This window comes from Panthera pardus, unplaced genomic scaffold (genome assembly GCF_024362965.1).
Source record: "Panthera pardus isolate Hobbes unplaced genomic scaffold, ASM2436296v1 HiC_scaffold_2, whole genome shotgun sequence".
NCBI lineage: Eukaryota > Metazoa > Chordata > Mammalia > Carnivora > Felidae > Panthera > Panthera pardus.
Window position 1 is genome coordinate 92052808 of NW_026526765.1, and position 14476 is coordinate 92067283.

The 14476-nt window shown below is 37.7% G+C and overlaps 1 protein-coding gene across 4 annotated transcripts in view; it reads left to right on the forward strand.

Moving 5' to 3' along the window:
• The window catches only part of HAPLN1 (hyaluronan and proteoglycan link protein 1), a 71510-nt gene extending 57490 nt beyond the window's left edge, over nt 1-14020 (forward strand). For 3 of the 4 annotated variants that reach the window (XM_019462839.2, XM_019462841.2, XM_019462840.2), the window contains exons 3-5: nt 1106-1477; nt 9683-9985; nt 12194-14020. In XM_019462839.2, the coding sequence (XP_019318384.1) occupies nt 1106-1477; nt 9683-9985; nt 12194-12483 (965 nt within the window). In that variant the 3' untranslated portion in view covers nt 12484-14020. The remainder of the gene's footprint in view (nt 1-1105; nt 1478-9682; nt 9986-12193) is intronic. The other variant, XM_019462842.2, reaches the window with a different exon arrangement.
• The last annotated feature ends 456 nt before the right edge of the window (nt 14021-14476 follow it).

The window sequence follows — 14476 nt, forward strand, 5'->3', positions numbered from 1 at the left end:
CTAGAGGTTTTCAATTGCTTTCTCATTTTCAAATGTTGCACGTCCTCAAGAGACCTTGTCAAGGTCAAAAGCACAATGAGCTAACCAGGGGAAACCCCAGAGAAAGCCAAGATGTGAAAATAACAGCTGGCTCCCTAGAGAACAGGAGCCTTGCTGGTTTGGCAGGCTTGGACTCTTGCGGTGCTCTCTGGAAGGCTCTCTTGTTCTTGGGGGAGGGAGGAAGGAAACCAAAGGGCAAGAAGAAGAAAGGTGGGAGCGATAAGATAAACTATAAAACAAAATGTAGCAGAAAGCAAAGACAAGAAGTAGAAGGAGATGTTAAGGGTACAAAAGAACCAGTAATTTTTTGGTTAATCAGAAAATAACATGTAACTTTGGATATACTTTTAACATTCAAGTTTTAAGCGATATATTTCAAAACCTGAATCTCTTTAAAGCATTGGCTGAAAGTACCTTTCCGATGTCTAGTCTTCATATGAAAATAAAATATATACATACTGCTTGAAATGCTCCAGAATGTCATATTACAAGTGTATATTTGAATAAAAGCCACATATGTGAGGATAGTCTAAGTTCTTTGCCCAGAACAGTGCAATGAAAACTGATCATGTAGTTTTATATTCTTCCCATAAATAAAATAGAGATTTATTATATTAGAAATCTTAGGTGTTTTGTTTGAAATCTTGAGATGTTTTGGTTTATATTGATGAAATTAGTCATGGAACTATGCCATTTCTCTTGGTCTTGTTTCTACATTTTTGATATTGAAATGTAGAAAAAAGTAAATGGAATTTGCTATTAAATTATCAGATTTTGATGACTGTGGAGTTTTCTACTCAATACTTCTCAATTAATATAATTAACACCCTTCTTTTTTTCAGTGGTTTCAAATGCATGACTCCCTTATAGATGCCCTCTAGGTATTAGAGGTAACTTTCTATGTGCTTCAAAAAAGATTGTGTTCAAGAATGCAGAGAAGCTTTGTCAGATACCCTGTATAGATATATAGATAGCATATTTCATTTTATTTTTTTTAAAAAAGTCTACAAGCATCTTAATGGTTCTTTTCTTTTCTTTTCTTTCTTTCTTTTTTTTTTTTTAATAGCAGAAAATGGCCCCCGTCTACTTGTAGAAGCAGAACAAACCAAGGTGTTCTCACATAGAGGTGGCAATGTTACACTGCCATGTAAATTTTATCGAGACCCTACAGCATTTGGCTCAGGAACCCACAAAATCCGAATCAAGTGGACCAAGCTAACTTCAGATTACCTCAAGGAAGTGGACGTTTTTGTTTCCATGGGATATCACAAGAAAGCCTATGCAGGCTACCAGGGCAGAGTGTTTCTGAAGGGAGGCAGTGATAATGATGCTTCTCTGGTGATCGCAGACCTCACCCTGGAGGATTATGGGAGATATAAGTGTGAGGTGATTGAAGGATTAGAAGATGATACTGCTGTGGTAGCATTAGATTTGCAAGGTAGGTACCTATAAATCATGTTAAGCTTGGAAATGATAATTAATCATTTTTCATGATGAGTAATGTCTAGTGGTTACCACAGTGATAATGTGAGAACTCAAAAGTCCATGAATGGAATGCTTCTGCTCTTTTGTGTTTTGCAGTCTGTCACTGATTCCAGCTTTCATATTTGAAATGTACACACAATGGTTATACGTAAAAGTGAAGCTATTTGCAAGTAGGAGAAACGTGCAGTGGAACTGAATTAACAATACTTGGAAACTGCCTTATGCTATTCAAAATTTAAATCTCATTACATAGTTATTGAGAAATTCAGATTGAATGCATTTTTATTATGCTTCTAAAATTATCTCAGTTTCAAATAATGCCAACTTTTGTGAAGGACATCTGCTAGCTAAAATACATGTAATCGTATTCTATCAACTAACTGAAAACTTAATTTAACAAAAAAGTGCCCTCCAGATTTACTTAAATAAATAAGTAAAGAAGTAAACATTTTTAATGGTCCAGACTCTTTTAGACACTGAATACCACGTATTCAAGGCATTCTGGAGGAATTTTATTTCTTAAATAGGCAATCTTTTCAGTAGTTTTAAAAACCAAAATGTGAAGAATGCTAAACAATAAAAAGTGCCCTCGCCATCCCACCTCCCCTCTGCCCAAAGCCCATCGTCTATATGCCCCACTAACAGGGAAACTCCTCTCTGTTTCTCATATCTCAAAATATCTCATATTCACGAATTTCAGTGTTTCTTTACACTGAAGGATGACTAATGGCTATATTGTTGGAATACTTTCCGTCCTTAGGCACATAAACTATAGGTATATGTTTGTTAGAAGCTCCTTTCACATCTAGGACAGACTTGTGCCTTTTCCACACGTGTGTTGGTTCATTAACACATCACTGAAGATGTGACCTTCTGAATCCTATAGAATCCCATCACACGTATGGAGATTTATTAGCTTTATGTATCTAATAAATTGCACAGTATCATAAAGTACATCTTTGTGACCTTCTCTTGTGTTTTAGTTGTACTTCTTGGCTCCTGATTATATGTCACCTTGTACTTTCAGTTTTTATTGATTTACATTAATATCCATAAACATTAGCATTATTCAAGATAAAAGAAGTGATTGGCTTAGAGAAGACTGTTAACCATCAAATATGAATTGACAGCCAATTTCCTTTATCAAAGGGGCATCAGACAGTGGACGGAGCCTTGAGCTAGTAGTCCCAAGACTCTTAGGTTAGTCCCAGCTCTGCCAGTATGAGTTTTATAACTGGGGAAAGTTATTTATACTTACTGTACCTGGCTTCCTTTTCTACGAATAATAGGTTGAACTGTTACTACCCATCGAGTTACTTTTTCTTCTAAAATTCTATTTCTATACCATGTATTTCCTAAACCCAAGTAATTCACATACCATATTTACTGTCTCTCCACATTTATTTTAAAATGAAATTTTAAGTGAATAGAAACCCATATAACTCACCAGAAATAGAAGGACACCATAAAAATAAATACAACTAATATAAGATACTTCTATCTTCCACCTGGATACCTGCGTGCTAATAGCTTTGAGCATGAAACCTGCTCTACCTTTGTTTGAAAAGGAGATTCATGTGTTAGAGGATGAGGCACTCTAAGGTCAAGCTGAGACTGTACTCAAGACATAATTAGAGGTGCTGAAAAGGAACTATAAGAAGAATAATTTTTTCCTGCCTAGGCCCTGCACCATCCCAAATCATCATGCTTTCCGCCCTATTGGAACACTTCCATACCATATAACCCATAAGCATATGAGCCAAGCAAATGTGTCCAAGAAACCAATTTAACTGATAAATATTTTTCCAAGGACTGTTTTGGTGCCAGGAGATATAAAGATTTCCAAGCCTTGGTTCTTTTAATTCAAAAGTCTTACAGGCCATTAAAGATCCTAATATACTTTACAAAGTAAGTATTTTAAAATAAGGCAGAAGTTATAATTTCGTAGGTCAACTACACTTCAATTAAAATAAATAAATGAAATCAGGTAGAATTTGGTAAAGTAAGTGGGTACAAACCAGTTGCTATAATCGTGCTCACTATGTATTTTGCCCACTTGCAGTAATCCCACTTGACAGATGAGACTTAGGGAAAACTCCTTTTCTAAGGTAACATGGCCAGTGGTAAGAGCTAGAATTAGAATTTGATACCAAGGCATTGGAAGAAGCCTATGCCTTTATCCACTATGATCCAGGGATTCACGGGAAGGAGAAATTCTCTGTTGGAGAGAAGACCAGAGGCTTCAAAAAGACAGCAGTCTTTGGCAGCTCCCCGCTTGAGAGGATTCCTAAAGGTCCCAGAGTTATTTGGGAGATAACCGACAAACTATCTTTCGGTCATACTGCATTAATTGGTGTACTCATGGTAGCTGTTAAAATTCCCCTCACTGCAGGTAGTGTTTTTCCATCTTTCTTGTGTGCTACAGAAAGGGTAGAAGCCATCAGTAACCAGTGGACCTGCCTTGAAAAAGCTAACATTTTAACATTTAGCCTCATATACATGAATCCATTTCTAAACAAGTGAAGAAAATACAAATCTTCAGAGAATAAGATCAGAGTTCTATCTCGTACCTTCTGCCTCCTCTCCTAAGCTGTGATGTTTTCACAGCACCTTACACAGCTTTCCATTTAGCTCTCATCACATTTTGTCTTGTAAATATTTGTAAACTTGCTTGTCTCCACTTGCTAACTACAATCTACTTGAGGGCAGTCAAGTGCCAAGAATAAAATTAGTGCTCAGTAAATAGTTTACAAGTGATTGAATGTTAGATAAAAGGGGTTTAAACTTTTAAATACAGAAAACAAAATATGCCTGCCATGCAGGGGCCATGAAAAGTAGGAAGCAACACTTGATTTGGACCATGAAAGATGAAAGAGTCCTTCCAAAGGGTAGAGTGTGAAAAAGCAAGGGAGAGGGCATTGTGGGCATGAGAGAGAAACTCCTGAAAGGTAAACATGTGAACACCAGATGCCATAGACAGTCAGCATCCACCTGGACTGGGTTAGGGCTCTAAGCTCAGCAATAGGGTGGGATACAAATTTTTATTATAGCCAATTTCAAATATTTGGAAAAGTAGAAACACTGACCCCCCATATACTATTGCCCAGCTTCAGAAATTATGATGATGGCATCTCATTTTATCTTGCTTTATATAACCCTATTTCTACTGAATATTTTTCAAGAAAAACTCAGAAAGCATATTATTTTATCTATACCCGCTGCAAGAAGAGATAAGGACACATATTTTAAAATGCAATTGCACACAAAAAATTTAAGCTAACCCTTGGAGGATAAAATTTCAGGAGCTTGCTTGCTGCCTGAAAGTGACTTGATAGTTTCCACATAGTCTGGGATAGAGGAGCAAGGTGTGTTTTAAAGGCTCAAATAAACTGCATGTGCAAAAGCAAGCTTGCAGTTACCACTTACTAGCTCCACCCCAGTTTTTGACTTTTTTTCATCATTTACATTCTTAATGTCACCATCTACCAATCAGGCAGCTTTCACTCAAGCTCCTTGTCAATGTTCTCATGTGCATAAATAAGAGCACGAAAAACTAATATCATTTTAAATGTCATGACCATGCTGCCTTTTCAACTGTAATTGTAACAATGTCTTAAATTATATTGGGCCTTTATTAGAGACTAAATGCTATGTTCTCCAAAGAATTTTTCTAATTAGGAAAAAATCATTCTTCTTCAAGATGTCCAAATTATATGCTTTGTATTTATGTTCCAAGATTTTATTCTGTCTTGGATTCAAATTGCATATCAAATCATGAGCTGTCTTCAGTAACAGGCACACCCCAAACCTGTATCCTAGAGAACCGAGTACAGTGCCTTGCTCTTAGTTGTGACTTAGGAACTTTTTGAATCACACTGACAAAAAAAAATTATACATTTTTTTGAGAGACTGAACTACATGTAAATTGGAGTTAGCCGTGCAAACAATTTCTTCATATAGAATCTTGGGTAGGGTAACGCCCTCTGATTACTCCCGATTACCCACCGTGCCCAAAACAGCACCCAACAAGAGAATAGCCTCATGTCAATATAATGAAGAAATTCATGTCACCAGAAATTAATGAATAACTGGGTCTGCAGAAATCATCTCAGCAATCAACACATATATAAATAAAGATACGAAAAAGACATTGATGTTTGTGCTTCCGACATTCCACTGTATTGGTTTTCCACTGGTGACAACAGCTTCAAATATACAAAAATATAGTATGAGAACTTTTACAAATAGAAAAATAATTTCAGATATATATGTGTACAGGATGTGTACAGAACTGATAGGCACTGAAGACAGTAAAATTATACTCCATGATTTCTGTCTTTTTGCTATTGAATATATTTACTTTATAAAGTTACTGAAATTTACATTAGCTTTCATATGGGCCATGGTATGAACATCTTATGTGTCTAACAAATTGTTATTTGCCAACAACTAGGGTGAATTGGACTGTGAAATTATAAATATTAAGGAATGTGTTTTCAAAACATACTTCAACTAACTGAACTTCTCACATCATTTGATATTATTCTTTTCCATACAATATATCATTCTTATTAATCTCCTTTGTTGTGATACATACCAGCCCTTCATGGGAAAAGATATGGTTTTTGATAACATTTTGACATATAACTATAAAATAATCATACGTGGAAAATAATCACACACCCTTGGTGTCACCTGTGTAAGTGTAACCTTTCTTATTTTTGTAATGCTGGATGAAAGCAATAACCATTTGCTCCATAATTCAGCTGTAGGAATTACACATTTTTCCACAGAGCCAAGGTTTCTGCAATTATAGTCTTAGATATTAAAATATTAACTCGATGGAAGCAAAACAAGTAAATAAATAAAATGCTAACAAACATGTAGTTTCAGAAATGCCCCTGCTTGTAAGAATCAAGATTATTGAAATGTGTCCACCCAATGTGCTCAATACAGTGAAACTTCTACAACTTTGGCTAAGACATAGAAAATGACCCTGATTTGCCTGGAATGTATTATTTCCATAATCATCAAACATTAAAATTCAAGTAAATCTTTTGAGTTGGTATAACAATAAGTTGACCATTTATTCCTACAATTAAAAAATAATAAAGTTGTCATATAGGGTTTCACTTTGATTTTAAGAAGGGGTTGCATGAAGTTATGTTAAATTTGAAAAGAACTTAAATAAAAATACAGTACACTAAATTTGGAACTGAATCAATCGTGTTTCAGTAACATTCAATTGTTCATCAAGAATAACCACTAAAGAAAATTTTTTCCTAATGTCCATGATAGTCCACCAAATATACCACAGTGAGTTTAAACCAGAAAGGTTGTCTAGGTCTTTAAAATTATTACAAATTAAAATATCCTACATTCTCCACTATTTCCATCTTGAGACATCTGGGAAACAAAATCCAACCCAAATGGTTTCTTTCTCCAGATTGAAACACTTTGAGATTTTCCTTTCACTTGGGGTCTAGCTGCCAAGGAAATCTCTACTGGATAAATTAATTGTTTCTCTTTTCATTGGCATTGCTGGAGTTCTGAGCAAAGAGGACGAAAGGCATGAGGGGACAGGCAAGGCTACAGCAGATCCTTCCAGCACTAACTGGGGTTCTTAGCTGGATGCCTGGAAATAGGTCTTCTTAGATAGAACCATCTCAGGCTCCCCTCCACCCCCATCACTGCAGGGGGCAGTGGTAACTGACAGAGTCTTTTCCTCCTTCCTTTTGGCTCTGATTCAGCTTACAGATCCCTCAGCCAAGAACCTGAGAAGGCAGGATGAGATCAGGAAGCCTTCCTGGATCTCTGCCTCCAGTGAAGAGTGCCAGCTGGACTGCCCTAGAGGGACAAACGTGTCCTGCAGAGGCCCTGGGTGGACAGGACTTGATTTAGGCTATTGAAATTTCTTCTTGTAGAGTCTTCCAGGACAACTTATAAAAGAAAACATTTCCTGTGTCCTGGTTACACTATTAGTCAATTGTACATTCATCTTGAATAGGGTCTGCGGTCTCATAAAATAGCACTTGTGATATAACCTACCAATTACTGTGTCAGTGGGACAATTTTTCATATTCCACATGCTCAAGTATTAATCATTTCTAATTATAGTAAAAAATCCAAGGCAAGGCCTTGAATAACCACTCTAAATTAATAGTCTTTTATTTATTTATTTATTTATTTATTTATTTATTTATTTATAATGTTTATTTTTGAAAGAGAGAGAGAATGAGTGGGGAAGGGGCAGAGAGAGGGGGACAGAGGGCTCTGTGCTTACAGCAATGAGCTTGATGTGGGGCTTGAACTCATGAACCATGAGATCATGACCTGAGCCAAAGTCCAATGCTCGACTGACTGAGCCACCCAGGTGTACCCCCTTTTTTTAATGTTTGTAAATTAACAGTCTTTTATGGGGAGACATTTTGATGCAGTGGTCTTTCTTAAAGTCCGGCAAATGATACAACTTTGCTTCCTTGTGATGTAATTATTATCCTTTAAGGAAATTGTACAGAAAGTTATGAGAGGGTTCAATGACCGCTAGTGATGATCTGACCAAAAAGAATGCTTTTGGAAAGTAATTGCATCTTCCCAGGCAAAGTCAAGTGCCGAAGTCACACTGTTCACATTTGTTAAGTGCTTTTGCATTCTCAAATATTTTACTTAATTCTTTGGCATTAACTCAAAAGATGTTTATTCTGTATCTACCTTGTATAGGACAAGTTTTGGGAAGGTTTTTCTATTTTTCAATTTGCAATAAAGAATGTTTTTAAAAGCTAGTTTCAAATTTCAATATACGAATATGAAAGCTGAAAAATAGTAATAGAAATATTTTTAAATGAAACCTTTCATTTTAGCTGCACCATTCAAGGACAGAAAAATTAAAATAAGATTAAGGGCTACACTAAAAGTTGAAATGGATAAGAGTCACAGGAAGCCTGGGTGGCTCAGATAGTTGAGCGTCTGACTTCAGCTCAGGTTCTGATTTCGCCGTTCAAGAGTTCGAGCCCCAGTTCGGGCTCTGTGCTGACAACTCACAATCTGAAGCCTGCTTCAGATTCTGCCTCTCTCTCTATCTCTGCCCCTCCCCCACGCGCGCGCGCGCGCGCGCTCTCTCTCTCTCTCTCTCTCTCTCTCTCAAAAATAAATAAGGGGCGCCTGGGTGGCTCAGTCGGTTAAGCGGCCGACTTCGGCTCAGGTCATGATCTCGCAGTCTGTGAGTTCGAGCCCCGCGTCGGGCTCTGTGCTGACAGCTCAGAGCCTGGAGCCTGTTTCGGATTCTGTGTCTCCTTCTCTCTGACCCTCCCCCATTCATGCTCTGTCTCTCTCTGTCTCAAAAATAAATAAACGTTAAAAAAAATTTTTTTTTTAAATAAAAAATAAATAAATAAATAAACAGAAAAAAAATGATAAAGTCAGGATACTCTCTATGGAGGTTGTGCTACACTGGAAAGAATTATCTTATTAATATGAAGTATGGGTGCTTAATTAGGTTTTTGCTAGACATGTAAACTCACTTTAGAGTTTCTCCAAATAAGAAACCTCCTAAATGAAAATTTCTTCTCTGTAAGTTTTTAGAAACATATGTAAAAGCAAGTATATACCTACATTTGAATCATTTGTTACCGTGTTTGTTCATACATTTAAAAGGCTATATTAAACAAATTACTAATTACATAAGAAAGATTACTAAGAAAAACATGGAAAAAACAAAATACCTTCTCTCTGAGCACTGTTTCTATACCCTCTACCACTATTAGTATTCAATATTGACTTTTTCCCAGCTGAAAAGGACTCAGTAGAAATCCCTTTTAAGATTAGTGACTAGTAGCAGAAGGTAAATTCTCAAGGGAGGCTATTTGAAAAACATAACCTGTGGATGAATCATTCCAGCAAAGAGAATTTTAAGGCTTGGATTGAGCTCTTAGCAAAAGGGTAAAATCACCAAAGTTATGAAAAAGCATAGCTGACTATGACATGCTCAGAGCTGAGACACTGTTGATGAGGAAAAGGGACCGTGAGAAACCATTTCAAGTTGACCAAAAACTGCAACTTCATTGGAGGGAGATTCTGTTAGGTTTTCACCAATCAAGTGGCATTTGCTCAGAGTTGTTCCTTTTTGTACCACTAATCCCTTGGCCTCTCCTTTGGACAGGTGTGGTGTTCCCTTACTTCCCACGACTGGGGCGCTACAATCTCAATTTTCACGAGGCACAGCAGGCTTGTCTGGACCAGGATGCTGTGATTGCCTCCTTTGACCAGCTGTATGACGCCTGGCGGGGCGGGCTGGATTGGTGCAACGCTGGCTGGCTCAGTGACGGGTCTGTGCAATATCCCATCACAAAGCCCAGGGAACCCTGTGGAGGCCAGAACACGGTGCCCGGTGTCAGGAACTACGGGTTTTGGGACAAAGATAAAAGCAGATACGATGTTTTCTGTTTTACATCTAACTTCAATGGTAAGCTATTAACTGTACTGCCTTCTTTCCTATCCTGGGGACCAATGCATACTCTAATGCCACGCTCAACTTTTAATCTTACCAATTAGAAAAGAACATGGTTTTGATACACTGTTCCCGTTTGAACATGTAAAGTTCTTCACTGTCATAATTTTTTTAAAATATCCACCCAGGGCAAGCAAAAATGCTTATTGCCACTATTCTTAGGTTTTATTGCATCAGATTATCATAAAATAGTTTAAACTGTAAGGGTTCTCTTTCTTATTGACAAAGATGCTGCTGCCCCTGTGCGCAATACAGATGCGTGCCCTGGGATACAGAGCTCTTAATGAAGTGAAGGTAGCTTCCGAGTCATACTCTCCTTCTCTAAATTACAAAGCCAGTTATGTTCAGGGTTGGTCAGCAAAGGGCACCATCAGGAGAGAGCTCAGAGTAAAGAGAACTTGGCAAGAAAAATTAAGTAGCAGTAACACTGGATGTGAAAGCAGAAGAGAGATCAGGTTGCCTCGGTGTTGCTGATTGCCTTCCATGTAACCCCCAGCCCTGTCTTGCTCCATCCAGAGCCAGCTACGTAATTTGTGGGGCCCAGTGCAAAATGAAAATGAGGGCTCCTCATACAAAAATTAAGAATTTGGGGCACCTGGGTGGCTCAGTCCGTTAAGCGTCCGACTTCAGCTCAGGTCACGATCTCGCGGTCCATGAGTTCGAGCCCCACGTTGGGCTCTGGGCTGATGGCTCAGAGCCTGGAGCCTGCTTCCGGTTCTGTGTCCCCCTCTCTCTCTGACCCTCCCCCATTCATGCTCTTTCTCTCTCTGTCTCAAAAATAAACGTTAAAAAAAATTTAAGAATTTTAAGATGGTGACAGCAGTAGGTTAAAGCAAGCATGAGGCCCTGTGTAACTGTACAGGTCACACATCCATAAAGCCAACACTGGCCCCATCATTTTATATTTTTGTTCCCTGATGACATGGTTTAGGAAAAATAGCAAGGGATCAGGGATCAACAAACTTTCTGTGAAGGGCCAGATAATAAATATTTTTGGTTTTGTGGGCCACAGGGTCTCTGTTGCAACCAGTCAATGTGGTTTTGTACACTGTAACACAAAACAGCCATAGACAATTCTACACGGATGGGTGTGGCTGTGTTCTAACAAAACTCCAGTGGACTCTTGTGCTCCAGTTTGGGGACCTCTGGTGTGGATGACAGAACGAACCTTGTAGCTAATGTTGCGGTGGCCTCTACCTTCCCTCCAAATCACATTGTTTTAGTCACGGAAGAATTGGCAAGCATTAATTTATTCTTCAATAATCTGTAGGTAATGGAGGGCAAGAAGACATCACATTGCAAAGGGTAATCAGATAAAAGAGTGTGACTGTATGCTACCTGAAACTAAAAGTCTAAGATAATCTTCATTGTTTCACCGCAGTCGGTGTCATACTTCACACATTGTATGCATATTTAATACACATTGAAGGCATCTCAGTAATGAACTTTACTCAGTAAGTGGTGGAGACTAACTTGCTCTTTCTTGTGAAATCAAGATATGGTTAGGTGTCAGGGCTCCCACGGAGAGAAGTTGAAAAAAAAAATTCATTCTCTTTGCTAGTAGGTGAACAGACTGGATTCGCATTCTGAGTCCGTATTATTTATGGCAAGTGACTTCCTGTATTTTTTGCATTTTCATACTGTAGTCTCTGAATAAGAATAATGTCTTATTGATACCTGTAATGAAAAGGACTTGAGGGCTTTTGAGTTTTTTTAAATGGACTTTTATGTCAGGAATGTGTTTTGATCTTTTCACATTCAAATTTTGCCTCTCCAGAAACTTGTGCTGGGGCTCAGTCTTGCTACAGCTAGAATTTAAATAGCTCTTGCTTTTAACATGGAATTCTCGCTCTAGTGCTACAGAAGGGCCCTTTGAGTCACTAATTAGCTAACAGAAACTGCAACTGTCATTTCCCTTTTCTGTTTTCAAGCTATAAAAGGGCATGTCTGAACACATACTAAGGGGCAAGGAATAAGTTAATTTAACAGCAAATGACTGAGGGGCACTACATTAAAGTGACAATCCTATGTTCCCAGAGCTTTATAGACATTGCTCTCTATCCCCCTCCCTCGAGAAACGCCTCCGTTTGGGCTCCTTCCGTCTCTGTACGGCGCAGTCGCAGACAGGCCTTTGACGCGCGCTCTCTCTCTCCTCCTCCACAGGCCGTTTTTACTACCTGATCCACCCCACCAAGCTGACCTATGATGAAGCGGTGCAGGCTTGTCTCAACGATGGTGCTCAGATTGCCAAAGTGGGCCAGATCTTCGCTGCCTGGAAACTTCTGGGATACGACCGCTGTGATGCGGGCTGGTTGGCCGATGGCAGTGTCCGCTACCCCATCTCTAGGCCAAGAAGGCGCTGCAGTCCTACTGAGGCTGCCGTGCGCTTTGTGGGTTTCCCAGACAAAAAGCATAAGCTGTATGGCGTCTACTGCTTCAGAGCATACAACTGAGGGTGCCCCTAGAGCACGCCAGTGTCAAGGTCATTGAGAACATGTGAAAGGTGTTTTTTTTTTTTTTCAATACGAACTCATGCAAGTTTTACCAAAACTGTGATAACCCTTTTTTACTTACTGTAAAGAGTCATTTTCATAAAGACCAATTCATCAATTTGGTTTTTTTGTAAAGCTATCACTCAATATATATTATAAATTAATACAATTTTAAGGGAAGCGCTACACAAGGAGGCTTTAGAGCCAAACTGTTTCCGCTACATCATCCCAGCGAAGTATCCTTTCATGAATGGGGCACGCGATAGCTTGAGAATTGCTAGGATTAAATTAAGGGAAGCACAGCTACTCAGAGCAGCAGCTCCCACAAGCACAAATTTTACACATTTGTACAATTTTGAAATGTACTACAATCAGCAAATTAGAGCAACAGATTTGAAATACAGGCTTCTTTACATAAACTGAGATTCTGAGAGATTGCACAAAACTCAGTTACACATGGGACAATCTACACTTTTCTAAAAGATATTATTTCAAGTCTGCAATAGACACAATGTTTTACTCTTAAAAATCCTGCCTTTTGACCAAGAAATAAAAATTTAAAAAAATTCATATGGACTCCAATGCATATTAACAAGCACAGTTAAAACTCCTTAATAACCCCATTTATATGAAGTACGAAACGTAAATAAGCAGATAATATTTAACCAGTGAAAGACTCCTATCTTCTTTTAATTAAAATTACACATGCCTGAGAAGAATGGTTCTATCTTTTGAGTAGCTTTACTGAATTATATTTAAATTCTAAGGGCCGTTTGCTAAGCAGCATTAGCATCTACTCAGGGCAGTTATATAGATAAACTGCTGGACAGAAAAATTGTAAAATTTAGCAGCTTGATTTTATGTTAGCCTATGAAATATTATTGTCCTATAAAAATAACTTTAAACTATTTAATATTTCCTTATTTACCTTACATGAATAAAATTTAAATCACCAAAATAATGTATAACTATACACTTGCCTAAACAAATACGGACCCGACATTCAAAATTCTTACTATTCTTATTTGTATGTTTACTAGAAAGCCCAACTGGTGCCTGTGTGGGAGGAAAAAAGTGAACAAGTGGTTCTAAACCTTCCTCCATATAGAAAATGTGGTCAATGATATCACTTTCCTTGCTGGTCGTCATTAGGCTCAAATGAAATGTGGAAGCTCTCAGCAAAGAAAGAGTTTACACTAAAATCTTCAAGGCTGTAAATGAAAGGGTAAGACCAGCTTCAGAAAAACAACTTTAGACATTAGCAGCTCCAATATTAAATAAAGCTCTGTTTTCCTATATTTTTATGACTGTTGAGACCCCGCAGGGACCAATATTTGTATTCAAATTACATTTCATGGTTTCCCATTGTTTCGCAATGAGTTCTAATAAATGGGATTTAGTATAATAATCCAAGTATGACATAGCTGGTATGCTTTCATGAATGTTTTTATGTAGATTTTCCTCCCGTGAACATGAGTAAATAAATCTGTTTCCTGAATTGATTGTGGTTGCATTTAAAGCTCTGTAATAATTCTAATAAATTCACTCTATATAAATGTAGAGTTACATATGTGGAAGGTATAGAACAATCGGAAGTCCATGAAACCATAATTATATCCATACATTATTTAGACAAAATATTGTAAATAAAAGTAGGCCATTTCTTTTGTCGAAGTAGATCTGGGAAATTCCCGATGCTTTAATATTTAAAGAAGACAATGTATGCATGCACTTTTTACATTAGGTTGGATATGCAAATTGTACAAAAATATAAATCCAAAGAGATTGTGAAGTTCAACTCAAACACACTGCTGATATAACTAGAACTCAAACTTCAAAATTAAAAATACCTGAACGGTCTAGGAAAAGATGAATATATTATTTAAAGAGGGGTATCTCCAAAATAACAACTTTAACACCTCCAATACGGGGGTTAGCTTATTGGAGGAAGCCC